The sequence below is a fragment of the Aquarana catesbeiana genome, linkage group LG01, assembly GCF_042186555.1.
Source record: "Aquarana catesbeiana isolate 2022-GZ linkage group LG01, ASM4218655v1, whole genome shotgun sequence".
NCBI classification, from domain to species: domain Eukaryota; kingdom Metazoa; phylum Chordata; class Amphibia; order Anura; family Ranidae; genus Aquarana; species Aquarana catesbeiana.
This window is the reverse complement of record NC_133324.1, coordinates 421,882,567-421,910,548: the sequence shown is the minus strand read 5'-3', so window position 1 is coordinate 421,910,548 and position 27,982 is coordinate 421,882,567. Positions and strand designations below refer to the sequence as shown.

At 44.3% G+C, this 27,982-nt stretch overlaps 1 protein-coding gene across 1 annotated transcript in view; it reads left to right on the top strand.

Annotated features, from left to right (window-relative positions):
• Window positions 1–27,982, top strand: part of PSIP1 (PC4 and SRSF1 interacting protein 1) — a 179,837-nt gene that overhangs the window by 13,080 nt on the left and 138,775 nt on the right. Inside the window, exon 2 of the mRNA XM_073635722.1 lies at window positions 19,053–19,129. Coding sequence (XP_073491823.1) covers window positions 19,058–19,129 — 72 coding nt within the window. The 5' untranslated portion in view covers window positions 19,053–19,057. The remainder of the gene's footprint in view (window positions 1–19,052; window positions 19,130–27,982) is intronic.

Below are 27,982 nucleotides of genomic sequence, written 5' to 3'. Positions count from 1 at the left end.
AAGAAACCCTCAGGGAAATTCAGATTGATTCTGAATTTAAAGCCCTTAAACAGGTCAGTTTGCTACAAAAGATTCCGCATGGAGTAAATTTTTACGGTCAGGGCTCTGCTATCGCAGAATTGTTTCATGGTGTCTCTGGACCTCAGAGACGCGTATTTACACGTCCCTATCGCAGAAACCTCTCAGAAGTTTCTCCGTTTAGCAATAGACCTGGAAGGTGCGATACTGCACCTACAATTTCAGGCTCTGCCTTTCGGGCTACCCTCCTTGCCCCGAATATTTACCAAAATCCTGGCAGAGGCTATGGCCTTCCTGCGACTGCAGGGAGTGTCAGTTATAGCCTATCTGGACGTCCTGCTCCTATTTGCAGTATCCCCAGAAAAATTACTCAGGGATCTCGACCTGACATAAAGGGTACTAACAGGGTTGGGATGGCTCCTGAACTCATCCAGTCTCATTCCTTCACAGTGCATTATGTACCTAGGATACCTGCTGGACTCGACACTCTTGAAAGTTTTTCTTCCAAGAGAAAAAATTCGAAAACTGGACAGAGCCGTTTTATCTCTCCAGTGCAACCATCGGGTTTCCAAGAGGTCCATAATGTCAACGCTAGGTCTTCTAACCTCTACTCTCCCAGCAGTACAGTGGGCAGGATTACACTTTCGTCCCCTGCAGTCATATGTACTAAAGATATGGGACCACAGTCAGAAGGATCTAGACACCTTAGTACAGGTTCCCCATCAGTTAAAGAGATCTCTTTGGTGGAGGAAGGAAGTGAACTTGTCGCAGGGACGTCTGTGGCTTATCCCAGTTTCATAGATAGTAACCACGGACGCAAGCGGCAAAGGCTGGGGGGCATATCTGGGATCCCTTCTACCGCAGGGCATATGGAAGGGAGATGAACTAAAAAGATTGTCCAATTGGAAGGAGCTGAGGGCGGTCGGCCTGGCCCTCAGGTTTTTCAAAAAAGAGCTTCAGGGCCACCATATACAGGTACAGTCGGACAACTCTTCTACCGTGGCCTATATAAACAAACAGGGAGGCACCAGAAGTGGAAGTCTGCTGGCCCTAGAAACAGACATTCTAAATTGGGCCGAGACCAACACTCTCACTCTCAGTGTTTTTTCTGAGAGGAGAAAAGAACGTTATAGCGGACTTTCTCAGCCGGAGGAGGCTGAGAGAGGGAGATTGGGCCCTCAACCAGGAGGTTTGCAATCTCATATCTGAAAAATGGGGACCCCCGGAAGTGGATCTTTTCGCTTCAAGAGACAATGCGAAAACCCCGTTTTTTCTCCCTAAACGCAGAAGGAGCACTGGGGGTGGACGCATTAACACAGAATTGGCATTTCAAGACATGCTATGCCTTCCCTCCTCCGGTGTTATTACCGGCGGTTCTGAGGAAGTTCCAACTAGAGAGCACCTCCCTCATTCTAGTAGCTCCACATTGGCCGAAGAGGGCATGGTTTTCAATTCTCAGTCAACTAGCAGCGGAACCGCCCCTATTCCTTCCACCTCAGGAGGATCTTCTCTCACAAGGTCCAATCCTCTGTCCACAGGTATACCAGAGGAAATTAGCGGCCTGGCTACTGAGGAGAGTATATTAAAATCTAAGGGATTTTCTCAGAGATTAATCTCCACCCTCCTCAACAGTAGAAAAAAGGAGACGCATCAGATTTATAAAAAGGTCTGGCTCCTTTTCAACAAATGGTGCGTAGAAAACTCCTTTCGGGTGCAGAGCCCCATAGCCATTTTGGAGTTTCTGCAGTGTGGAGCAGACAAAGGGTTATCCGTAGGTACCCTTAAAAGCCAGGTGTCAGCACTCAGTGCTTATTTGGAGAAATCTTTGGCCACCAATCCATGGGTGGTCAGATTCTTTAGGGCACTGTCCAGACAGAGACCTATCCGAGGTCCTCCCTTTCCCGGGTGGGATCTATCTTTAGTGTTACAGAGCCTAACGGGAATTCCCTTTGAGCCCTTGGACACATGTTTGTTAAAAGAATTAACCTTAAAAACAGCCTTTTTAGTAGCAGTGACAACTGGCAGGAGAGTCAGTGAAATTGAGGCGTTATCAATTAGACCTCCTTTTTGCGTTATTTTGCCAGACAGGATAGTCCTTAAGACTGATCCAGCATTTTTGCCTAAAGTGGCGTCAGGCTTTCACAGAAGCCAGGAAATAGTCCTACCTTCATTTTGTCCCAACCCTTCAGGAGAAGGGGAACTGAAATTTCATTTTTTAAATGTAAGGAGGTGTATCCTACAATACCTAGAGATGACTAAAACAATAAGAAAGTCTGATTCTCTATTTTGTTTTCTGGGTCCAGAAAAGGACTCAGAGCGTCTCGACGCACGATTGCCAGATGGCTTAGATTAGCTGTTGGGCAGGCATATTCTTTAGCAGGGAAGGAGATCCCTATGGGTATAAAGGCACACTCTACCAGAGCAGTGGCAACTTCCCAGGCAGAGAAGGCTGGAGCAACGCCAGAGCAAATACGCAAGGCAGCGACCTGGTCCAGCTACTCCACTTTTGTTAAACATTACAGAGTGGACCTGGTGGCGGCAGGGGAGCAGGCTTTTGGGCGAAAAGTTCTGCAAGCTGTAGTCCCGCCCTAATTGGTAAGTGCTCGATTATCCTCTCAATAGTGGCTGTCCTGAATGACGTTAAGGGGAAAATTAAAGTTACATACCGGTAACGTCTTTTCCTGTAGTCTTTCAGGACAGCCCTAGTTACCCACCCTAAACTTTGGGGGGGTCTTATTAAAGACCAGAACGCAGAATAATGATATGATATGGGATGGTATGTTATTAATGTGTTCTTGTGTCTCCCCAGCTGACCGGAGGTGATCTTGTAAAAACTGAGGTCTGGCAGGGGAAGTGAGAGTTTTATGGGCTGGCGCAGTGTTTCCTAGAGGAAGAGAAGGAGACTATCTCTCAATAGTGGCTGTCCTGAAAGACATTACCGGTATGTACCTTTTAATTAATTTATTTTTTTTCTGCGACATTGCATTGGACACTTGACACTTTTTTGGGACCATTGACATTTATACAGCGATCAGTGCTAAAAATAGCCACTGATTACTTTGCAAATGTCACTGGCAGAGAAGGGGTTAACACTAGGTGGCGATCAAGGGGTTAACTGTGTGTTCTACTGTGTGTTTCTAACTGTGGGGGGGGACTTACTGGGACATGACAGAGATCACGTTTCCCGACCACTGGAAACAGACCACTCTTATGTCACCTGTCAGAATGAGGAAATGCCTTGTTTACATAAGCATTTCCCTGTTCTGCCTGTGTACAAGGCAATCGCGGGCCGCCGGAGGACATCGAGTCCTCCCAACCCGCAGGCATGCTCCCGCAGCGGGAGTGAGTGCCGGCCTGCATCTGAGCCTGCGCGTACCGCTGTACGGCTATCCGTGCAGGAGAGCCATTGTGCCAGTCTTTAAGCGGTTAAAAAAAGCATCAAAAATATGCATGCAGGAATGCTTCCAGAGTGCATTTTTGTGGTTGGCACCAGCCCTAAAGCCCATCTCCAGGTTTTAGTGAAATTTAAATAGTTACATCCCTAGCAGATAAAGAATCTGTACTAGCTGTATATAACCTCTGCTACATACTGTATACAGCAATATTTTCCAGTAGGAGGACAGGACCTTCCCATCCCACTCCCAGAACAAAATCTAGTCGAGCTGAGAGTTGCTCAGCCATTCCCAGGAACCTTTGTATTCTATGAATGAATACAAAGTTTCCTCTAGCAGAAGCAGAGATTGTCCTCACCCGCCCACCTGTCCAACTTAGCCAATCAGAGGAAGCTATGTATTCATTCAGAAAATACAAAAGTACCTGCGAATAACTTAAAATCTGGATAAAATAGACAAACGAGAGAAGGACCTGCTCCAGGTGTTGGGGCCACAAAAATCTCTTCCTCAGATATGGGTGCAGGCTCAGTATGCAAAATAGCATGTTAAAAGAAATTCAATCCGGATGGCCGCACTCCAACGATAATTTTTTTATTGGTAAAAAACCTTACAGCAAGAGATGGAATCAACAGCTAACATGTTTCACACCGTAATTACTGGTGCTTACTCATAGCTTCAGGAAATACAAAAGTACCTGCGAATAGCTGAGCAACTCTTAGCCTGTCTTTAATTTGTTCCTGGAGCGTGATGGGAAGGTCATCATGCTGCTTGAACACAATTCTGTATGTAGCTGAGGCTACATACACATAATACAGCACACACAGCCGCTGCAACTGTTAGGGAAGTAAATAGTTTTTGAGCCAGCTTGGTCCAAATTAGTTATTTAAACTTCATTAAAACCTGGAGTTAGGCCTTAAATCAAGCTAACAGTATAGGAGTGTGTCTGGCACCAAAGATTAACATGCAGCATGGAATGTTGGTGAAACAATTCACTTATAGGGAACAGAGTCCAGGTCTTCTGTTTAAATGTTCGGCAAAGGTACTGACTGCTAAACTGAGTGGGCTGGTAGCTTGATGCTGTGAGCCGGTAGAGCTGTCAAAATCCAGGGCAGCGCAGAATGGCAGTGGTGGGTAAACAAAAACTCCCTGGCGTGTATGCTGAATCCACTGTAGCGGGTTGCAGAGAGGTTCTTAATTCAAGCCTAGCACATTTTCGGCAAAGAACAGAAATACCTGATTAACTTGAGAGAAATGCGGTGTCCTTGTCACTTCCTGTGAACTGCACAGAAGAATATCTTCCTTTCTAGATCTCTTCTAGAGATGCAGCGAAATTTCAGCCGCCAAAAATTATCAGCCGAAAATGGGGTTAGAGGAAAAGGTGCTGATAATGGCGTGGAAACCGCATACAATTTTTGCCATGATTTTACCGTGCTTATGGTGTTTCATAGGTTACATAACTCAAAAAAGCATCAAAATACGTAATACGGGTGTGTTATTAATACGTTCTTGCAATGCATTTCAACAGGGAGGTGCGTTTTGGTGGGTTATTTTTAACTGACCAAAAATACAGCAAGCAAGATTTTTAATACCACAACGGAAGTGCAACGGACCAGTGTGAAGACGTACATAAAAATTAAAGGGGTGCCTTTTTCTTGTGCTAAAGGTGCTGATAATGGCTGACAATAAATTCATATTCATTTAAATTAATATTAAGTCGAATATAATACAATTTTATATTATCAAACTCATTTTCAGTATCGGCCAAGTACATCCTGAATTTTCGGTTTTGGCACCAACGTTTTCATTTCGGTGCACTTCTAATATCTTCTATAATCTACCAATTGGTTTGCCCTCCTTTGCAATAGAGATGAAGAGGTAGACATGTCTGTAGTCCATATCAGGCGAGTAGCCTAGGGTTACAACCATGACACTCTCCATAGATACAGTGGAGGAGTGAGGTAGCTACATGGGGACAGGAATTTTTGGTATTTGCTGGATAACCGGATGAAAATAGAGCAAAAGGACTAATAAGCTGCAATATATTACCTTTTGGGTTCATACACGTTTTAAGCATTGACTGTTTGCTGCTTTAATTTGTTAATTTTGTCTGGAATTCTCCTTTTTAAAGTAGAGCTACAAGAAACACCCTTTTTGGATCAAGTAGGGCATTATTCACACTGGCAGTGTCAAACATTTGTTTAAATGCATAGTTACATAGTTAGGTTGAATAAAGACACCAGTCCATCCAGTTCAACCTGAGTGAGTGTGGGTGCGGGTCTACAATTATCCCTATCCCTGTACATTGTGTCTCATTAAGATGCTCATCTATTATATTATTATTTATTTAAGGTACCTATATAGCACCGTCAATTTTTACGCATCGCTCCACATACATTGCACACTCACATCAGTCCCTACCCTCAAGGAGCCCACAATCCAAGATCCCCAACTCAAATTCATTCATATATTAGGGCCAATTTTGGACAGAAGCTAATTAACCTACCAGCATGTCTTTGGAGTGTGGGGAGAAACCGGAGTACCCAGAAGAAACCCACGCAGACACAGGGAGAACATGCAAAATCCAGGCAGGTAGTGTCGTGGTTGGGATTCGAACCAGAGACCCTTTTTACTGCTAATATAAATGCATGAAATATTTTTTTTTTTTTTTTTTTTTTTTTTTTTTTTTTTTAACCACTCTAGCCCCGGAAGGATTTACCCCCTTCCTGACCAGAGCACTGATTGCGATTCGGTGCGACCTTACACCAAAACAAAATTGACGTCCTTTATTTCCCACAAATAGAGCTTTCTTTTGGTATTTGATCACCCTTGTGGTTTTTATTTTTTGCGCTATAAACAAAAGAGCTACAATTTTGAAAAAACAGCATCTTTTACTTTTTGTTATATATTTTTGGGGATATTATTTAAAAAAAAAAAACAAATATTTTTCCTAGGCGGATATGTATTCTTCTACATATTTTTGGTTAAAAAAAAAAAAAAATTGGTTTGCGCAAAAGTTAGTGTTTACAAAATAGGGGATACATTTATGGCATTTTTATTTATTTTTTTTATTAGTAATGGTGGCGATCCGCGATTTTTATCATGACTGCGGCAGACACATCGGACACTTGATACTATTTTGGGACCATTGTCATTTATACAGCGATCAGTGCTATAAAAATGCTCTGATTACTGTGTAAATGACACTGGCAGGGAAGGGGTTAAACACTAGGGGTGATCAAGGGGTTAAGTGTGTCCTAGGTATTGATTCTAACTGTAGGGGGGGTGGGCTCACTAAAACATGACAGCTATCACTGCTCCCGATGACAGGGAGCAGTAGATTCCCGTCATGTCACTAGGCAGAAAAGGGAAATGCCTTGTTTACATAGGCATCGCCCCGTTCTGCCCCTCCGTGACAAGATCGCGGGACTCCGGTGGACATCAAGTCCCCTGGACCCGCGGGCAGGGTCAGGCAGTATGTGCGCCCACTAGCCCGCAAATTAAGGGGACGTACAGGTATGCCCATTTGCCCACCGCTACCATTGTGCCAACGTATATCGGCGGTCGGCAAGTGTCTAATGGTGCCATTTACAGCCCCAATTCCAAAAAAGTTGGGCTACTGTGTAAAATCAGAACGCGATGATTTGCAAATTTCATACACCTATGTTAACCACAATAGAAAATAGAAAGCATATCAAGTGTTTAAACTGAGGCAATGTGCAATTTTAAAGTGATTGTAAGGCTTCATGCTTTATTTTTTTAAAATAACAAACATGTTATACTTGCCTCCACTGTGCAGCTCGTTTTGCACAGAGTGGCCCCGATCATCCTCTTCTGGGATCCCTCAGCGGCTCTCGCTGCTGCTCCTCGCATCAGATAACCCCCTAGGAGAAGCACTCTCCTGGGGGGGTCACCTTGCGTGCGCTCCCGAGTCCAGCATTTGCATCCATAGACACGAATGCCAGAATCCTCCCCGACGCCCACGTCATTGGATTTGATTGACAGCAGCGGGATCCAATGGCTGTGCTGCTATCAATCTATCCAATCAAGAGCCAGGACCCCGTGCAAAGAGGGAGAGCGCGTCTCTGCTGAGGAAATTTACGGGGCTCAGGTAAGTAAAACGGGGGGGGGGGGCTGGGGGGTCGGTCACTGCCAGAAGTTTTTTAACCTTAATGCATAGGATGTATTAAGGTGAAAAAACACGAGGGTTTACAACCCTTTTTAAGAAAAAAAAGGTAATTTTGAAATTGGTAGCAACACATCTCAAAAATGTTGGGACAGGGCAATAAAAAAAAAAATGGGCTGTAATAACAGGGAAGTGCTGCAATAACCTTTTGCAACTAATTAGGGTAAATTACAACAGGTCGGTAACATGATTGGGTATAAAAAGAGCAACTTGGCTTCTCAGAAGTAAAGATAGGCTGAGGTTCACTGATCTGTGAAAAATGGTCTAAAAATTGTCGAACAATTTCAGATTAATGTTCCTTCATGCAAAATTGCAGACTTAAATGCATCATCATCTACAGTACATAATATCAAGATCCAGAAAATCTGGAGAAATCTATTTGCAAGGGACAAGGCTAAAACGCAATATTTGGATTCTTGTGATCTTCCGGCCCTCAGATGGTACTGCATTAAAAACGGGGATGATTCTGTGATGGATGTCGCTTCATGGGCTCAGGAATACTTCCAAAAATCACGTACAGTACATGATCCAGAAATACTGCCATATTCGGTGTGCCAAAGCGCATTTAAAATGGTCTGTTGCAAAGTATAAAACTTCTGTGGTCAGATGAATTGAAATTTGACATTCTTTTGGGACACTCCAACTTATCAGTGCTCGGCTCAAAAGCCTGCCCCCCTAATGGTAAAAGGGCACATTGGTGTGTATGGAATGTGCAGCTTGCACATCTGGAAAGATATATCAAAAGAAGATAGTTATATAGCCTTGTATTAGGGCAGCATATGCTCTTTTAGATGACGTCTTGTTCGGAGAACACCTTGCCTTGCATATTTTAGCAGGACAATGCTAAACCGCATACTGCATCTATGACAACAGCATGGCTTCGTAGTAGAAGAGTCTGGGTGCTTTACTGGCCCAACTGCAGTCTAGTCCTTTCACCAATTGAAAATATTTGGTGCACCTTAAAACGAAAGATATGACAAAGACCCAGAGCTGTTGAACAGCAAGACCCCTTTCACACTGGGTTGCTTTGCAGGTGCTACAGCGTTAAAAATAGCGCCTGCAAAGCGCTCTGAAAGAGCCGCTGCTGTGTCTCCAATGTGAAAGCCCCGGAGGGCTTTGACACTGGAGCGGTGCGCTGGCAGGACGGTAAAAAAAGTCCTGCTAGCAGCATCTTTGGAACGGTGAAGAAGCGGTGTGTACACCGCTCCTTCACCGCTCCTGCCCATTGAAATCAATGGGGCAGCTGCAGCAGCGCTTTGCGGTGGTTTTAAATCTTTCTCGGTCGCTAGCAAGGGGTAAAACTGCCCCGCTAGCTGCTGAATTCTGTCGGTAAAGCGGTGCTAAAAATAGCGCCGTTTTACCACCGAAGCCGCCCCAGTGTGAAAGGGGTCTAAGAATCCAAGCAAGAATGGGACAACGTTCATCTCCCAAAACTCCAGCAACTGGTCTCCTTTCGTTTCTAGACGTTTATTGTGGTGTTAAAGCGCCCAAAAAACAAAAAAAAACCTAAGGCAAAGGCATATGGAGCTAGTATGCACCGCATACTAGCTCCTTCTGAAATACTTACCTTAGAACGAGACCCTCGCATCGCCTCCCAGTCACTGCTGTGGGAGCTGACATGCTTATTCTGGGTTCGCGGATCTGGTGCTGTGAGGCCAGAGCCGTGACGACATCAATTCCAGCAAGGAGCGCTGATTTTTCCGGCAGCATCCGCCGGACCTTCAGAGTGCATGCGCCACTAACATCAACAGCTGCATGCAAGGTGAATATCTCCTAAACCGTACAGGTTTAGGAGATATTCATTTTACCTACAGGTAAGCCTTATAATAGGCTTACCTGTAGGTAAAAATGTTAAAAAGGAGGATACAACTACTTAATAACCAGCCCATAGCCAAATGAAGGCTACAGGGCAGTTTGTTAACTCTGGGAGGGCGTCCAGGGACGTCCTCCTGGAGAATCGTGCCCGCGGGAACATCCAGGTTCACGGGACCCGGTGCTACACGGATCGCGGTAAAGGGCCAATGACAGTGGCCCATTACCATGTGATCACTCCGTCCAATGACGGAGCGATCACAAATGTCAACAAAACTGTCAAACGGGGTCATCACAAGTTTATTGCTCTCCTCTCACTGATGCAGCAGGAGAGGAGAGCAGATCGTGTGCCAAACTGTGAGTTTTATCATTCTAGCAGTGCCCAATAGTGCCACAACAGTGCCATCTGTCACCTGTACCCTCTGTGCCACACCAGTGGCACTACAGTGCCACCTGTGCCCATCAGTGCCACCTGTGCCCATCAGTGCTCATCTGTGCCACTGCAGTGCCCATCAGTGCCGCCTGTGCCCACCAGTTCCACCACAGTGCTCTGCAGTGCAGCCTCATCAGCCACCAGTATGGCAAAAAAATATTTTACTAGCGAGGAGGCCTACCAGTGTCTAAGCATGACCGATGAGAGCAGCGTAGAGCTCTCTGAGTCTCAGTGCGATTCGGTCTATGAACCCGTGATAAGCATCGGTTCTGATACAGAATCGGAAGAGGAATGTGTGCCCGTGAAAAGAAGGCGTTCTGGCATGGAGCAGCAGCCTACTACCAGCAGCGCAGTGCCGTCCACCTCGCGAGCAGTGCCGTCCACCTCGCGAGCAGTGCCACTACAACAAAGGCCAGGCACCAGTAGGGTGTCATCTCAGCCCCAAAGGGATAGGGGCCATGCCAGCCTTCCCTATGCCCTTCAAAACCCCCTGTGGCTTCTCCCTAATTCCGGAGCAGCAAATATCCCCCCTTTCACCGCCCAGCCAGGTGTCCAGGTGAACACCGATGATTTTGCCATGCTTGATTTTTTTTTTTTTCATTTGATTTTCACTGAAGACTTACTATCATCCATTGTGGCCCAGTGCAACCTCTACGCACAGCAGCACATAGTAAGCAACCCTGGCTCTAGTTACGCCCGTCCTTTTGAGTGGGGAGAACTAACCGTAGAGGAATTAAACATTTTCTTAGGCCTAACTTTTACTATGGGACTCATAAAAAAAAAAAAAAAAAACAATTGTACTCCTATTGGTCTACCAAACCCATCCACCACATGCCACTCTTCTCATCCCTTATGCCAAGATCCAGATACCTAATGATTATGCAGTTCCTCCACTTCCTGTACCTACCTCTGCCTGCTCTGGAACTGACCCTGGACTGTTTGACCACGTTTTTTGCCTGCCTCTTGGATTGATCTTTTACCCTGCTATGCTAGTGGGAACACAGGGGTCTCACATATGTGAGGGGCTCCAGAATTGTTTTTATGGATGAAGAAAACTGATTTTTTTTTTTTTTTTTTCTCATTCCCGGATTAGGGTCTGGAGACTCGGAGGCTTCAAAGAGATTTGGGTGGGAGAAGCCTCTACCCCTGTACCCATTCTTTCCTGGCCTGCTACTTGGACCGTGTTCCTGCTTACTACCAGGACCAATATTTTGGCAATGCTGGCAACGTCTCTACTTTGCACTGACCCTGGACTGTATATGGACAGTATCCCTGCCTGTACTGACTATGGACAATATTCCTGCCTGCTGCCTGGACAATTCCATTCACTGTCGCTGACCACATCCCTGCCTGCTGCCTGGATCAGGGCTCTCCTCCTGTGGACAATTGCACTACTAAAATCACAAGTAATCTTTTGTTTACCCTTTACTCAACAGAATGTATTTTAGGATGTAATTCTATGTATGTACATGCTGTGTTAGAAATATGAAGGGCTTTCAAAAATGTGATAGATTGTAAGGAAATTGGATGCGTAATTTATGTCCCTAGAACACCTGATGGTGCTTCTTGGATGTTGGGCCTCTGTGGCCAGGCTGTGTAAAAGTCTCATACATGTGGTATCGCCATACTCAGGAGGAATATCGGAATATATTTTGGGGTGTCATTTTTGCTATGTACATACTATGTGTTGGAAATATCTTTATAAATGGACAACTTTGTGTTAAAAAAATGAAGACGCATTTTTTTTTTTTTTTTTTTTTTCCACATTTTCCAAAAACTTCTGTAAAAAAAAAAAAAATGAACCATTCCAAAGACTCATCATGCCTCATAGATTATACGTTGGGGTGTTTGCTTTCCAAAATGAGGTCACTTTGTGGGCGTTTCCATTGTCCTGGTGCTCCAGGGCCTTCAAAAGTGTAATAGGTGGTTGAGAAATGAGATGTGTAGTTTATGCTACTAGAACGCCTGAAGGGGCTACTTCAATGTTCGGCCTCTGTATGTGGCCAGGCTATGTAAAAGTCACACACATGTGGTATCGCCATACTCGGGAGGAGCAGCAGAATATATTTTGGGGTTTCATTTGTGGACTGTACATGCCATGTGAGAGAAATAACCTGTTATAATGACAATTTGGAGTGAAAAAAAAATTTAAAAAATCTTCATTTTGCAAAGAATTGTGGGAAAAAATGACAACTTCAAAAAACTAACTGTGCCTTGTACTAACTACCTTGGAATAACTACTTTTCAAAAAGGGGTCATTTGGGGGGTATTTGTACTTTACTGGCTTGTTAGGGTCCCAAGAAATGAGATAAATTTTCAGTGAGTGGCACCATAGCTTGTAGACCCTATAACTTTCACACAGACTAAATACCCACTAATTTGGGTTATTTTTACCAAAGATATGTAGCAGTATACATTTTTGGCCAAATTTATGAAGAAAAATTACTTATTTGCAAAAAATTTTAATAGAAAAATGCATATTTTTTTTTTTTTTTTTTTTACAAAATTTTTGGTCTTTTTTCACTTATAGCACAAAAAATAAAAAACCCAGAGGTGATCAAATACCACCAAAAGAAAGCTCTATTTATGTGAAAAAAAAAAAGGATGAAAATTTCATATGGGTACAGTGTTGCATGACTGAGTAATTGTCATTCAAATTGTGAGAGCACCGAAAGCTGAAAATTGGTATAGTTATTAGGGGGTTTAAGTGCCCAGTGGTTAAAAAGAGGGGATGCTACGCCATGGTAAACGTGGCCCTGCCCCAACTTTTTTGGAATTGGGGTTGTGCTTTGCCAGCTTTGTTTCCCTGTCCCAACATTTTTGAGACATTTGGCTGGCGTCAATTTAAAAATTTCCTTATTTTTTTTTCCCTAAAATGGTACTACATCTCAGTTTAAACATTTTAGAAGTTTTCTATTGTAAATAAAATATGGGTTTGAGATTTACAAATCCTTGCATTCTGTTCAAAACGCTTCCAGAAATGTAATTTCTTGCTTGTGTGATTGGCTCACTAATTTTTTTTTTTTTTTTTCTTTGCACTAACGCGGCCCATATTAAATATATATGGGCCGCGTATATATATGGGCCAATGACAGCTGATCACATAAGCTCGGTAATTGTGTTTTTGTTTTTTTTTTTGTTTTTGTTTTTTCTTTCCCCTGAGAAAAAAAGCAGATCGTCGGCTTATGTGAAAGAGACATCGGTCCCGAAGAGGAAGGAGGCAATTCTGCCTCATCTGTGCCCACCAGTACCCCCTGCCAGTGCCCATGAGTGCCACCTATCAATGCCCACCAGTTGTGCCACCTAGCAGTGCAGCCCATCACTGCCACCTATCGGTGCCCATCAGTGCCGCTTCATCAGCGTACATCAATGAAGGACAAAAATTACCTGTTTGCAAAATTTTATAACAAAATATACATTTTTTTTTAAAATTTCGGTCTCAAAATTTTTTTAACAAAAAATTCATTTGAGTACAGTGTTGTATGACTGCGCAATTGTCATTCAAAGAGTGACAGCGCTAAAAGATGAAAATTGGTCTGGACATGAGGGGGGTTTAAGTGCCCAGTAAGCAAGTGGTTAAATCGCTAGTAAAAAGGCTTGATTTAAATCATATTTTTTAAGGAGCAACTGTCATCCTCTGTCCTGCAACAGCTCCTCCTCTGACCCACTGTTGATTCACGGACAGTCCCATTCACTTTAACCACTTTGCGCCTGCGCTGTAGCCGAAAGACAGCTGCAGCGCGGACGCTATCTGCCGGGAGGCCGTCCCTGGACGTCCTCCTGTTTACTTGCGCGCTCCCGCGGGCGCGCATCGGGGAAGTCACAGATCGCTGAAAACGGCCAATCATAGCGGGCGTTTTCAGCGCAATCGCTCTGCCAATGAGAGACGATCTCATATGTAAACATATGAGATCATCTCTCATTGCTGGCTTTCCCTCCTCACACAGACAGCGTATGAGGAGGGAGAGCGAACTGTGTCTAAAGCGTTACTGTGAGTAAAAAAAAAACATACACTGTGCCAACACACATAATATCAGTCCCACCTGCCAGTGCCACCTGTCAGTGCCATGTATCGGTGTCATCAGTGCCACTTGTCATCAGTGCCTTCTGTCATCACCAACAATGGCTAGAAGATTATATTCAGCTGAGGAGGCGTACAGTATTCTTGCGGACGACAAGAGCAACGGGGAGCTCTCCGCTTCGGATTCCTCCTCATTTTCCGATTCTGAGTCTGACGTGGACTACGAGCCTGTCCTAACCAGTGGTACACTGACAGCCACAGAGGAGGAGGATGAGAGTCCGCCCGCCAGACGAAGGCGTACTGGTGAGGAGGCAGTGCCATCCACCAGCACCGCAGTACCTCGGCAAAGGCCACGTACCAGTGGGGTGTCACCTCAGTCCCAAAGGGTTAGGTCCCATGCCAGCCTTCCCTATTCCCTTCAAAACCCCTTGTGGCTGCCACCTAATTCAGGAGAAGCTAACGTTCCCCCTTTCACTGCCCAGCCAGGAGTTCAGGTGGACACAGAAAATTTTTCCCCAATAGACTTTTTCCACCTTCTTTTTACTGAGGACATGCTTGCATCTATTGTGGCCCAGTGCAACCTATATGCCCAAAAATTTATTGCAAGTAACCCAACGTCCTCTTATGCCCGTCCCTACGAGTGGAGAGCCCTAACAGTGGAGGAGTTTAAAATCTTTTTTTGGGCCTCACGTTCTGTATGGGTCTAAACAGAAAAAATGAAATGCGTTCGTATTGGTCTACCCTCCCCATCTACCACATGCCCATCTTTTCCTCAATAATGCCCAGGACCAGATATCTTATGATTATGAGATTCCTTCACTATAACGACAATACCCAGTGCCCTCCCCGAAATCACCCAAATTTTGACAAGCTTTTTAAAATTCGGCCCCTAATAAATTATTTTTCAGAAATCTTCCCCCAGTTGTTTACCCCAGGCCAACACATGTGTGGATGAGTCCCTTATCAAATTTTCTGGCAGGCTGGGCTTAAAACCATTTATTCCCACCAAAAGGGCTTGCTATGGGGTGAAGATGTACAAATTGTGCGATCGTGCTACAGGGTATACCTATGCCTTCATGGTATATGAAGGGAAGGACACCCAGCTACATCCCCCTAATTGCCCAGAATATATTGGATCGAGTGGGAAAGTTGTTTGGGAACTCATAAACCCACTCCTGGAGAAAGGCTACCATCTGTATGTGGACAATTTTTATTCTAGTTTGCCCCTGTTCCGAAACCTTCATAGAAAGAAGACTCCAGCATGCGGCACCGTAAGGACGAATCGGAAGGGCTTTCCTCAAAGCCTCGTCAACAAGAAGTTAAGAGGGGAGGCGGCGAGGTTACAGAATGAGGAAATTCTGGCTGTGAAGTGGAGGGACAGAAGGGACGTCTACATGCTTTCTTCATTCCACAACAACACATTTGTTAAGATCACCAGGAGGAATGGCCCAATTCAAAAGCCGATGTGTATCTATGAATACAACATGTATATGGGGGGTGTCGACTTCAACGACCAGATGCTCGAGCCCTACCTTTCCACTAGAAGAACATACCAGTGGCATAAAAAAGTTTCTATTTATTTAATTTGGCCATATACAACACCTATGTAATTTATCGCAACTCCACTGACAGACCCAAGCCCTTCCTTGGCTACCAGGAGGAAATCGCCACTGCCCTTATATACCTGAACGGCCCACCAGAAAACATTAGATCCGATGTAATTAGCAGACTCTCTGAACGCCACTTTCCCGATAAAATCCCTCCCAGACCAACAGGCCAAAAACGTAAAAAAAAATGCCAGGTGTGCTCCAAACGAGGGGTGAGAAGAGACACCACTTATCATTGTCCCCAATGTACTTCCCAACCAGGCCTCTGCATAGTTGACTGTTTCCGCCGTTACCATACTTCACTAAATTTATTAGTGAAGCTTGGTAAACATAACCCTCGTTTCCTGCCTTCACACACCTTCACACCCCTTATGCCTCTGCTTGCTCTGTAACTGACCCTGGCTTGTTGTTCAACCATGCTTCTGCCTACCGATTCTGTTTGTCTCTGCCTGATCTGGAACTGACCCTGGACCCTGTTATTCGACAACGCTTCTGCCTACCGATTCTGTACATACCTCTGCCTGATCTGGAAATGACCCTGGACTGTTTGACCATGCCTCTTGCCTGCCTCTTGGACTGATCTTGTACCCTGCCAGTGGACTAGTGGGATTCAGAACACAGGGGTCTCACATATGTGAGAGGCTCCAGAATTGTTTTTCTGGATGAAGAAAACAATTTCATTTGGGATTAGGGTCTGGAGACTCGGAGGCTTCAAAGAGATTTGGGTGGGAGATGCCTCTACCCCTGTCCCCATTCTGTCCTAAACAAGGCCCTACTTCTGCCTGCTGCCTGTAGGACCTATGCCATCATGCCTCTGCCTGTCGCATGAACTGACCACACCACATGGACCTGCCTACTACCAGGACCAATATATTGGCATTGCTGACAATCTCTGCCTGCACTGACCCTGGACTATATATGGACAGTATCCCTGCCTGCTGCCTGTACTGACTATGGACAGTATTCCTGCCTGTTGCCTGGAAAATTGCATTCGCTTTTGCTGACCAAGTCCCTGCCTGCTGCCTGGACCAGTGCTATCCTCCTGTGTACAACTGTGCTACTACAACCACAGGTAATATTTTGTTTACTCTTTGCTCAGTATAATGTATTTTGGGGTGTAGTTCTTGGTATGTGAATGCTATGTGTCCCTAGAACACCTGATGGTGTTCCTTGCATGTTGGGCCTCTGTATGTGGCCAGGCTGTGTAAAAGTCTCACACATGTGGTATCGCCGTACTCAGGAGGAGTAGCAGAATTTATTTTGGGGTGTCATTTTTGCTATGTACATGCTATGTGTTGGAAATATCTTACAAATGCACAACTTTGCGTTAAAAAAAAAAGCGTTTTAATTTTTTTTCCCACGTTTTCCAAAAACTTTTGGAAAAAAATGAACCGTTCAAAAGACTCATTATGCCTCATAGATTATACGTTGGGGTGTTAGCTTTCCAAAATGGGGTCACTTTGTGGACATTTCCATTGTCCTGGTGCTCCAGGGCCTTCAAAAGTGTAATAGGTGGTTGAGAAATGAGATGTGTAATTTATGCTCCTAGAACGCCTGATGGTGCTATTTCAATATTGGGTCTCTGTATGTGGCCAGGCTGTGTAAAAGTCTCACACATTTGGTATTGCCGTACTCAGGAGGAGTAGCAGAATGTATTTTGGGGAGTCATTTGTGGTATACACATGCCACTTGAGAGAAATAACCTATTACAGTGACAATTTTGTGGGAAAAAAAAAATCTTCATTTTTGCAAAGAATTGTGGGAAAAAAATGACATCAAAAACCTCACAATGCATCTTACTAAATACCTTGGAATGTCTACTTTCAAAAAAGTGGTCATTTGGGGGGTATTTGTACTTTCCTGGCTTATTCGGGTCGCAAGAAATGAGATAGGCCACTGGTACATCAGGTGTGATCAATTTTTTATGATTTGCACCACAGCTTGTAGATAACTTTCACACAGACCAAATAATATCCACTAATTTGGGTTATTTTTACCAAAGATATGTAGCAGTATAAATTGTGGCCAAAATTTCTGAAGAAAACTTAATAATTTGCAAAATTTTATCACCTAAACTAAGAAAAATTCGTTTTTTTTCAAAATTTTCTGTCTTTTTTCATTTTATAGCGTAAAAAATAAAAAACCCAGAGGTGATCAAATACCACCAAAAGAAAGCTCTATTTGTGGGGAAAAAAATGATAAAAATTTCATTTGGGTACAGTGTTGTATGACCGCGCAAATGTCATTCAAAGTGCGACAGCACTGAAAGCTGAAAATTGGTCTGGGCAGGAGGGGGGTTTAAGTGCCCAGTAAGCAAGTGGTTAATGGGATGGCTGGTGACACAACAAGGTGAAGGAGGTCTTGCTGGTAGTGAGAATCCTTAATATTTGCAAACAAAATGAAGGTTTCCTATTTAGAATAATAAACTGTCAGGTTGGTAAAACGGCATATCAGAACCAATTCAATCATACAGATTGTAATGTACATACATTTGCAAAACAATGGGATAAAGGAATATTCCAGAACTTTCTTTTACCTCATGGTAACTGTGAAATTGTGTTAATGCATCAATGCAGTGCATGTTATCCCAGCTTGCAGAGCTTGGATTCATTGAGTTTGCCAAAAAATGTAAATATTGCAGAATATACAGCCTCATGCTACATAACTAAGCTCCATTTCATGCTGAATAAACTAAATTATTAATGTATGTATAGAAAACTATCTTTAGATTTGTGTTCCAAAGGCATTTTATTAAAATAAATCTGATAAAAATCAAAAATCGATTTTACATCAAAAACATATTTTTTTTTTTTTTTTTTAAATCATTGATTTGTATCCACCCTGATGCCTCCTCATCATCGCTGCCTATTAGTGCCTATCAGTGCTGCATATTGGTTCCTCATCAGTGCCCGTCAGTGAAGGAGAAAACTAAATTTTGTAACAACTGTAACAATGCGTTGGGGCTACGCTGGCAGCTATTGTGACATTTCTGTACAGTTCTTTTCACCACAACGATGTTGTGATGAAGTGGTGGGTGTTGCAACTGCGCTGCGCTGAAAAAAGTACTTCATGCCCTCATGACATTTCAATAATGTTCTGTGAAAAAAATGGCAACTGTGATTGATTTGTGCAGCTCACAGGTCCCTCTGCATTAAAGTGAAAAATGTCCCAGTATTTGTATTGCCCCCTCACCTCCCTATATACTTACCTGAGTCTTATCTCCATCTAACGTTGTGCCCATCTGCAGCGGCGCTGGACTGATTTTTTTTTTTTTTTCTCTCCTGTCATAAAAATCTTACTGGTTTAGTTTGAATTCCACTTTAAAGTACATAGACTAATTCACAAAAATATTTTTGAGTTTTATTTTGCCATAGGACTGACATTTTCATATATTTTAAGCTAAAAATATTGGTCTATTAAAAAAATAATAATAAAGAACCTTATCCTGGTGAGTTTTGTGGCTTAAAACTGTGTTTGGTCATTATTCCCACCTGTAAAGGTAAAAAATGGTTTGTCTTGTTTAAGATTACATCAGTGTTCGGTAATTTTATTTTTTTTTTTTTTATCATCTGTTCTTCATGCGAAGACAAAATGACACGAGATTACAAGCCTGGGGACCTGATCTTTGCCAAGATGAAAGGTTATCCTCACTGGCCTGCAAGGGTGAGTTGGATTCTTTCATAAACATTTTTGGAATTGATGTGATAATATGCTCTAGTTATTTGTCTTCTCATACATAACTGGTACTAAAGGTATTTTTTTTTTTTTTTTTTTTTTAATATAAAGTTAAGTGGATGTAAACCTGAATTTTTTTTTTTTTAATGAACACTTCTACCTGGTTCAGTAAAGGATGTCAACTCATCTGTGCCCAGTCTTGCCACGAAGAGTTAAAGGATATGTAAAGGTTCGGTTTTTGAAAAAACAAACCTGTCATACTTGCCACCTCTGTACAGTTGGTTTTGCACAGAGTGGCCCTGATCCTCTTCTGGGGTCCCCTGGGCTCTCCCTCGGGGCACTCGTGCGAGCATACTCTTGTTTCCTGCTGCGTTCATTGACACAGACAGCAGGACTCAACCCCGCCCCCCGGCGAGCCAATGGCTGCGCTACCAATCTATCTAATCGGGACCCAAGACACCGGCTGGGGTTGACATGCTCATCCCAGTCCCTGGAAAGACCGGGTTCAGGTAAGTAAAAGGGGGTCTGTGGAGCTGCTGCATCACAGGAGGTTTTTCACCTGAATGCATTAACGTGAAAATGTTATCCACAGGGTGTTTTTGTAATGGGTATTGTCTTCAGTGGAAGTAATGTGCTGGCGTTTGTCATTGATTGATTCATTTCAGGACAAAGCCCACAAGCCCAGAGATAGCAAAACAGAGACACCCAGAAAAATGTGCCTGATGTGCACCAAGAAAATGCCTTATGGGTAGAAGAAAAGTGCATGTCAGGACTGTATAGACAAGCTCATCAAAGACCCAGCAAGGTTCAAGGATCTCTTTTTCCTACAGAGGAACTATTAAAGGCTATATACGACACCCTGGAGCTGGAGGAGCCAGAGGACCAGGAGTTGTCTGTACATGACCTTTTTATATGGAGGCCTTCAGCCTAAGCAGAGCAGAACCTTTCCGGTACATATGTCCCTAAAAGAGACAGTACTTCAGGAATGGAAGAAACCGGAAAAGGGAGTCTTCCCTAAAAATTTTAAAAGAAGGTTTCCCTTCAAAGAGGAAGATACAGTGTTGTGGGAAAAGTGCCCCAGACTGGAAGCTTCCCTATCTAAAGTTTCAAAGGGTTCAGAGCTTTCCTTTGAGGACCCAGGTACCCTAAAGGAGCCAATGGACAGAAAGGCAGAAGGGTATTTAAAGAAAGCATGGGAAGCCTGCTCTGCTAACTTTAAGCCAGCACTAGCGTACGCTTGATTTATGGCTTAAACGGCTCCGCACTCTTCTGCAGTCAGATACTCCCAGGGAAGAGATTTTGGATGCTTTACCAATGCTAAATAAGGCAGTAGCCTATATAGCAGATGCGTCCACGGAGTCTGTAATATTCTCAGCCAGGTCTACAGCATTAATTAATGAAGCCAAGAGGGCTATCTGGCTGAAGTCCTGGGGAGGAGACAGTGTCAAAGGCCAAACTCTGTTCCCTCCCCTTTAATGGAGATTTGCTCTTTGGTAAAGAGCTAGAATCTGTCCTAGAGAGGTCGGCCGATAAAAAGAAAGGGTTTCCTTTCCCCACCAAAAAAAGCAAAGAAATTTTTGTCCCTTCCAGAGAATAGGTGAAAGGAACTATCATCAGGGGGACAAAAGACAGCATAACAAGGGTTTTGCAGCCACGCAAGATCAGAAAAGAGGGTGGCAATACAGGAGGGGTAGGGGCAGAGGTGGCTTCCTTTTCATCACCCCCCCCCCCCCCCCCCGCCTAAAGACCCTTCCCAGTGACTCAGCCATGTGGGAGGAAGATTGGGGTCATTCCTCCCACAGTGGCAGACCAATTTCCAGCAGCAGCTTCATCCTGGTTCTGATAAAATCAAGGTACTGGATAGAGCTCTTGGGCTGCCACCCTCAAAAATTTCACACAATTCTCCAGAAAGACATGGAGAAGGCAACAGCTATGTCTTCCTTCCTACAGAGTATGCTGGAGGAGAAGGTGATGAGCTTCATTCCCCCCCAACCCTAAGAAAAGGGGGGTTTTATTATCACGTTTTTTGATAAAAAAGACATCAGGGAAATTTCGACTCATTTTGAACCTGAAGCAAGTGAACATGTACATAAGGTACAAACGATTCAAAATTGAGTCGATTTACACCACCAGAGATTTGTTAACCCCTGGGGTCTTCATGGTCTCATTAGACCTAAGAGACACCTATCTTCATGTCCCCATTCGATAGGAGTCCAGGCAGTTTCTCAGGTTTGCAGTGAAGAAAGGGTCCAAGACCCTCTTTTTTTTCAGTTCAATGCTCTGCCCTTTGGATTGGCGTCAGTACCACGCATCTTCACGAAGATTTTGGCAGAAGCTCTGTAGATTCTGAGATTGGAGGGAGTTCATATAATTCCCTATCTGGACGACCTGCTGATCTTTGCAGACTAAGCAGATGAGGTGAAACCGAACCTGAGCAGAACTATCAGACACCTTTAGCAGCTGGGGTGGCTGGTAAATCAGGAGAAGTCACAGTTGGTACCTACTCAAAGTATAGTATTCCTAGGATACCTAATAGATCTCAACTACATCCAAAATTTTTCTGATGAAAGAAAAAGTGGCAAAGATAATTGCAGAGGTGAGCAGCCTCTGCATATGTAGAGAGACCTCAATTCAGGGTATAATGAGGGTTCTTGGTTTGATGACAGCAGCCATCCCAGGAGTCCAGTGAGCACAATTTCATACTCGAGCACTTCAGGCGTTCATGCTTTTTGTCTGGGATGGAAGGAATCTCTTCAGAGGCAGACAGAGATCCCGCAGGAAATAAAACTCTCAATAGAGTGGTGGTTGATCCCTGTAAATCTCTCTGCAGGTTGACTTTGGTCCCAACACAGCCCTCTGGCGGTCACCACGGACACCAGCGGTCAAGGGTGGGGAGCCCATTCAGGCGCACAGATGGCCCAGGGGGTCTGGAACTGGCAGGAAGCCAGCCTCTCCTCCAATGCAAGGGAGCTGAGTGCAGTTCTAAAGGCTCTAGTAGTCTTTGGTCTGACTCTGAGGGGAATACATGTGCAGGTCCTTTTGGACAATATTACCACAGTAATTTACATCAACAAGCAGGGAGGTACAAGAGTCCCAGGTCTTATGAGGACAGCACAAAAGATCCTTCAATGGGCAGAGGCAAATCTTTTATCCCTGTCTTCAATTCACATAAAAGGGGAATTTAAATACTCTGGCAGATGTCCTAAGCCGTGAGATTCTGTCTCAGACAGAATGGTGCTTGAATCGAACAGTGTTCGAACAAGTGGGGAATCCCACAAATAGACCTTTTTGCTACAAGGCAGAACAGGCAGGTGGAACAATTTTTCTCCCTACAGAGAGATCATCTCAGTCTGGGCCTAGATGCCCTATCCCAATCCTGGGAGGCAAATCTGGTGTATGCATTTCCACCTTTTTGCCCTCATTCCAAAGATTTATCCGGAAGATAAGAGTGTCGAGCACGAAGCTTATCCTGATTGCACCATTCTGGCCAAGGAGGTCTTGGTTCTCAGCACTACTAAGACTCAGCATCTCGGAGCCTTGCCTTACAGGGCAGACCTCTATATATCGGGGAGAGGTGAATCATCCAGAAGTGAGCTCTCTTTCTCTGACGGCCTGGCTTCTGAGAGGGAGCTGTTAGAGCAGAGAAAGTTATCGGCACAAGTAATCGATACCTTTCTTAGCAGCCGGAAGCCGTCCACTAACGCTATTTACAATAAAATCTGGAAAAAATTTGGGGCCTGGCGCCTGCTCAATAACAGAGTGTTAGGAGCCATGACCCCGGCTGTCCTAGGTTTCCTCCAAGCCTGAGCAGATCTAAATCTGGTAGTCAGTACCCTTAAGGTGCAGGTATCGGCTCTATCTAGCTTTTTAAATCAAAGACTGTCAGAAGAGCCACTGGTCAAGAGATTTCTTGCATCCATCAGCCGTAAGCGGGTCCCCAAGTCAAGGAGGTTCCCTCCCTGGGACTTAGCCACTGTGTTGGAAAGTCTTTTTAAAACACACTTTGTAAATCTTCCCAAACGGTGATACTGCAGAAGAGATAGCGACTGGCTGCTGCTTGGAAGCCTCACCCACTGTGCCTCTCCATATCTAAGTGCTGGACTACAAGAGTTTATCATTAAGACTGCTGTAAAGCTGTGTTGCCGGATGGGTGAGAAAAAACTATTGTACCCTATGTAGAAGTAAAGAAAAATAGGATTTTTTTTGAACTGTGCGTTTGAACCTCCTTTGTCTTGACTTCAGCTGTCTGGTTTTTCTGTACTCCCCCCTCCCTCCACCTCCCCCCTGAGAGCCAGACCAGTTCTAGCAACTTTGTATAGCCCTATTCAGGAGGTAGAACCTGTATGTAGAGGTACAGAATCAATTCTATTTCTTTGAAATTAATTCCCCTTTTCATAAAATCATGCCCTCACAACAACATAAGGCAACTCAAGCAGCTGTGAAATTAGAAAAATATGCGCATAACCCAGGCCAGACCTCTCCTAAAAATGCCTCACAGGACCAACAGGCACAAACCAAAATGCAGGTTGGGGTCTCTGGGGGAAGAAAAAGCCAAGGACATTGTCAAGTACCAATGCCAATGGAGATGAGCGGCTCAGGGGGAGGTCTTACGGGGCAGGAGGTTGATGAGACCTTAGGCTTATCGACTGGGGCAGGAGCCCCGGGGGAACCAGAGCCGTCATTGAAGGAGGTCTTGCGAGCAGTCAATTCTTGTAGGACCTCATTGAATGAAATGGCTGACCAACTTAGAACCATTCAGGAGGAGCTTTCTTTTGTTAGACATGACCTGCAAAAGGTTCGAGATAGGACCACTGCCCTAGAGGGGAGGGTGGGCTTAGTGGAGGATGACTTGGCAACCAGGAGATAAAAATGGACGAAATGGAAAACAGGATGAGAAAAAAAAGAATTGGGGAATTATTACACTTACCTAATTAATAATTCCCTAATTCTTTTTACATATCATGGGCCTTCTACTTAGTCTGTCTCTGAACTCTTACTACAGGTGTAGCCTGCCTCTCGGTCAGTCCTCTGACCTAGTAGGGGGGCGCTTATTGGTGTGACCTCTCGTAAGTCGCATCGCTGGATTACTGCCCCGTGTTTGGCTGCTGTGGAGGTGCCCTGGGACCCCTTTGGGGGAAGAGGAGAAAGTAATTTTTAAAGGGATCTCCATGTGGGAGGCTTCTTTTTTTCTTACTGGACATACATTGTTGGGTAACTATATTACATGTATGCACTGTATATTTCATTATGCATAAGTAAAACTTTTACATGTGTACCTATATCGTATATCTTTCAGCAGACTGAACCTCTGAAGAAGACTCTTAGTGTATGGGTTGAAATGTGTCAAGCTCAATTTTCATATTGTCAACATTCTTTGTTTAATGTTGTTATGGAATTGTCTGCAAATGTATGTTTAGCTCAACAAGTTTTAAAGTACTTCCTACTGGAGCTCATGGTTTTAACTTCCATGCCATTTTTGTAAAAATAAATACGTCTATTTTCTCATATACTATTGGCTCAATCTGTTTACTTTGCTGCCAAAAAACCCCACCTCGGGGAAACTCCTCCATTTTATGCATTACTAGAAAAGCTTATTTATGCTGAATGGGATCACCCGGATAAGCATTTTTCCCCCTCCAAAGAGATTCTCAGTTCTCTATCCCATGGAGGAGAAAGTCCCCAAAGAATGGAAAGTACCAGCAGTTGATGCTGCGATTTCCAGTGTGAACAAAAGTTTAACTTGTCCAGTAGACAATGCACAAATGCTTAAAGATCCAACAGATAAAAGGTTGGAGTTCCTGTTAAAATCCTCTATTTCCTTGGCAGGTGCGGTTACTCAGCCCGCAGTTGCAGCAATAGGCATCTGTCAATCCCTAAAGGACCAGTTTAGACAGGCCCTTAAAGAGGTCCCTGCACACAAGCCAATGATTTGGCCTAACTATCAAGGGCACTATGTTTTGTCATAGACGCCATGAAAGACTCTATTCACCAGGCGTGTCCCGCCTTGCGCTTGTGCTGGTACACATGTGTAGGACCTTTTGGTCAGCCGAAGCAAAAGGCTTCTGACTAGTTTCCCCTTTTCATAGTGATCGACTAATTGGGGAGGATTTGGTCAAACGCATCCAAATGATTTCTAGTGGGAAAGGTACTCTTTTGCCCAAAAGAAAGTATAAACCTCCTTCATTTAAACCGACTCCTTCCACCACGCCAGGGGCATCCGCCTCTAGGCAGTGGTGACGGCTTCCACTGTTAGACTCTAGAGGAAAGCCTCAGGGTCAGGCCCAGGCACAGAAAATTCAGCCCCTGTATACATGACTGAAAATGGGTTTTCCTCTGCCCTGCAGGGCCTAGTAGGAAAATTAGCGACTTTAATTTCATCCGCTATCCAGAAGGATAGGAAGCGCGTTAGATCCACTTTCCCCATCTTAGACCCCTTATCAAGGGAACAGTGGGTAGAGGATGAGGGGTTACCCTCAGGTGAGCAGGAAGAAAAGCATACCGATTACTCCTCTGCGAAGGAAACAACGGTAGATGTTCCTTTTTCAGCCTCGCAATCTGAGAGATTGCTGGTTCAATCTCTTAGAGATGGTTCCTGCCTTTTTCAAGCTACCTCTAGTAGAGTCAGCTGATCTGTTTCTTCTTTAGGTTCCATAAAACCTTCACAGCCTTTTCAGGCGTTTCCTGTACATGCACAGAAGAGCAAGGTTTGGAGTTTCATTCAACAGACCCATTCTAGATTTAAAGACTCTAAATCAGTTCCTGAAGATCTGCTCCTTTCAATGGAGTCGATCAGGTCAGTAGTTTCTATCCTAAAAGGAGGAGAACTTCTGACGTCTGCATACATCAGGGATGCATATCTGCATGTCGCTACATTTTCCGTTCACCAAAGGTATTTGCGGTTCGAAGTACAACAGCATTTCAGTATGTAGCATTGCCCTTCGGGCCAGCTACAGCACCCCGCATGTTCACAAAAGTGCTGGCCCCATCTCTAGCCAGGTTAAGTGCACAGGGCATAACAGTCTTGGCGTACCTAGATGATCTATTGCTAATAGACCAACCGATGGCTCGTTTGGAGCAAAGTGTACGCATTACAACCAATTACCTGAAAAATCTGGATTGGATTCTCAACCTAGAAAAGTCTTCCTTAATACTGCTAAATAAGCTAGAGTATTTGGGTTTGATCATAGATACAGCCCAGAAAAAGGTGTTCTTGCCTCAGGCAAAAATCAACTCCATACGAGAGCTGGTGCGGATGGTCAGGTCAAAAGCAAATCCCTCAATTTGCCTTTGCATGAGGTTGTTGGGAAAGATGGTGTCTTCATTCAAAGCAGTCCCCTATGCCCAGTTCCAAAACGATCCAGGCTTTGGACTTGCCAATGCGGCTGTCCCCAAGGGTGTTCCAAAGCCTCAGCTGGTGGTTACTGACCCAGAATCTGCTGAAAGGAAAATCCTTCAGACCAATTATCTGGAAAGTAGTAACGACAGATGCCAGCCTTTCAGGCTGGGGAGCAGTACTAGAGAAGACGACTGTCCAGGGACAGTGGTCAAGAACCGAAAGAACCTTGCCCATCAACATCCTAGAGATTCGGGCAGTGCGTCTAGCTCTGAAGGCCTGGACTTCCAGGTTAAGGGATTGTCCTGTCAGGATCCAATCCAACAATACCACGGCTGTGGCCTATATCAATCACTAAGGGAACACCAAGAGTGTCTCTCAGAGCAGAGAGAGGTGAACCATATTCTAACCTGGGGAGAAAAGAATGTTCCGTGCCTATCAGCAGTCTTCATTCCGGGAGTAGAGAATTGGCAGGCGGACTAAAGTCGCCAGCAGTTTTTCCCAGGGGAATGGCCTCTTCACCCCGACATTTTTCGGGCTTGTTTGCCAAAGATGGGGGATTCCGGACATAGATCTTCTAGCGTCCAGATTCAACATGAAGTTAGTCAACTTTGTGTTCAGGACAAGGGATCCACTCTCATGCGGAACAGATGCGTTCTCACTGATCTATGCATTCCCTCCTATTCAGTTCCTACCACGACTTCTTTGCAGAATCAAGCTGGAAAGAAAGCCTGTAATTCTGGTAGCACCAGCATGGCCCAGAAGGTCATGGTATGCAGAAATCTTAAAGATGGCAGTGGAGGATCCATGGTCCCTCCACTAAGGCCAGACCTGCTCTCACGGGCCGATATTCCATCCTACTTTACAAACGCTAAATTTAATGGCCTAGCTATTGAAACCCACATTCTGAAGAAACATGAGCTTTCCGGGTCAATTATCTCTAGTTTGATCAATGTAAGGAAGCCAGCTTCCAAAACTATATATTATAGAGTCTGGAGGGCTTATGTTTCCTGGTGTGAATCCAAGGGTTGGCACCCTCGGAGATATATCGTAGGCAGAATTCTTGCCTTTCTACAGGCGTAGAGATGAAATTGGCCTTGAGTACTATTAAGGGCCAAGTCTCAACCTTATTGATCTTATTTCAATGACCGCTTGCTACGCATTCTTTAGTCCGGGGTTTTATGCAAGGGGTGATGCGGATTAATCTGCCAGTTTAAATCACGTTTGAGCCCTTGGGATTTGAACTTTAATTTTGTCAGTGTTACAAAAACAGCCATTTGAATTGATACAGCATATTCCCTTAGTCCTGACAAGGAAGCTGGTGTTCTTGGTTGCTATATCCTCATCAAGGAGGGTTTCGGAATTGGCTGCTCTTTCGTGTAAATAGCCATATTTTATTATTCATGAGGTCAGAGTGGTGTTACGCCCTCGTCCAGGTTTTTTACCAAAAGTGGTTTCAGGTTTTCACCTGAACCAAGATATTGTCCTGACATCGTTTTTTCCAAAAC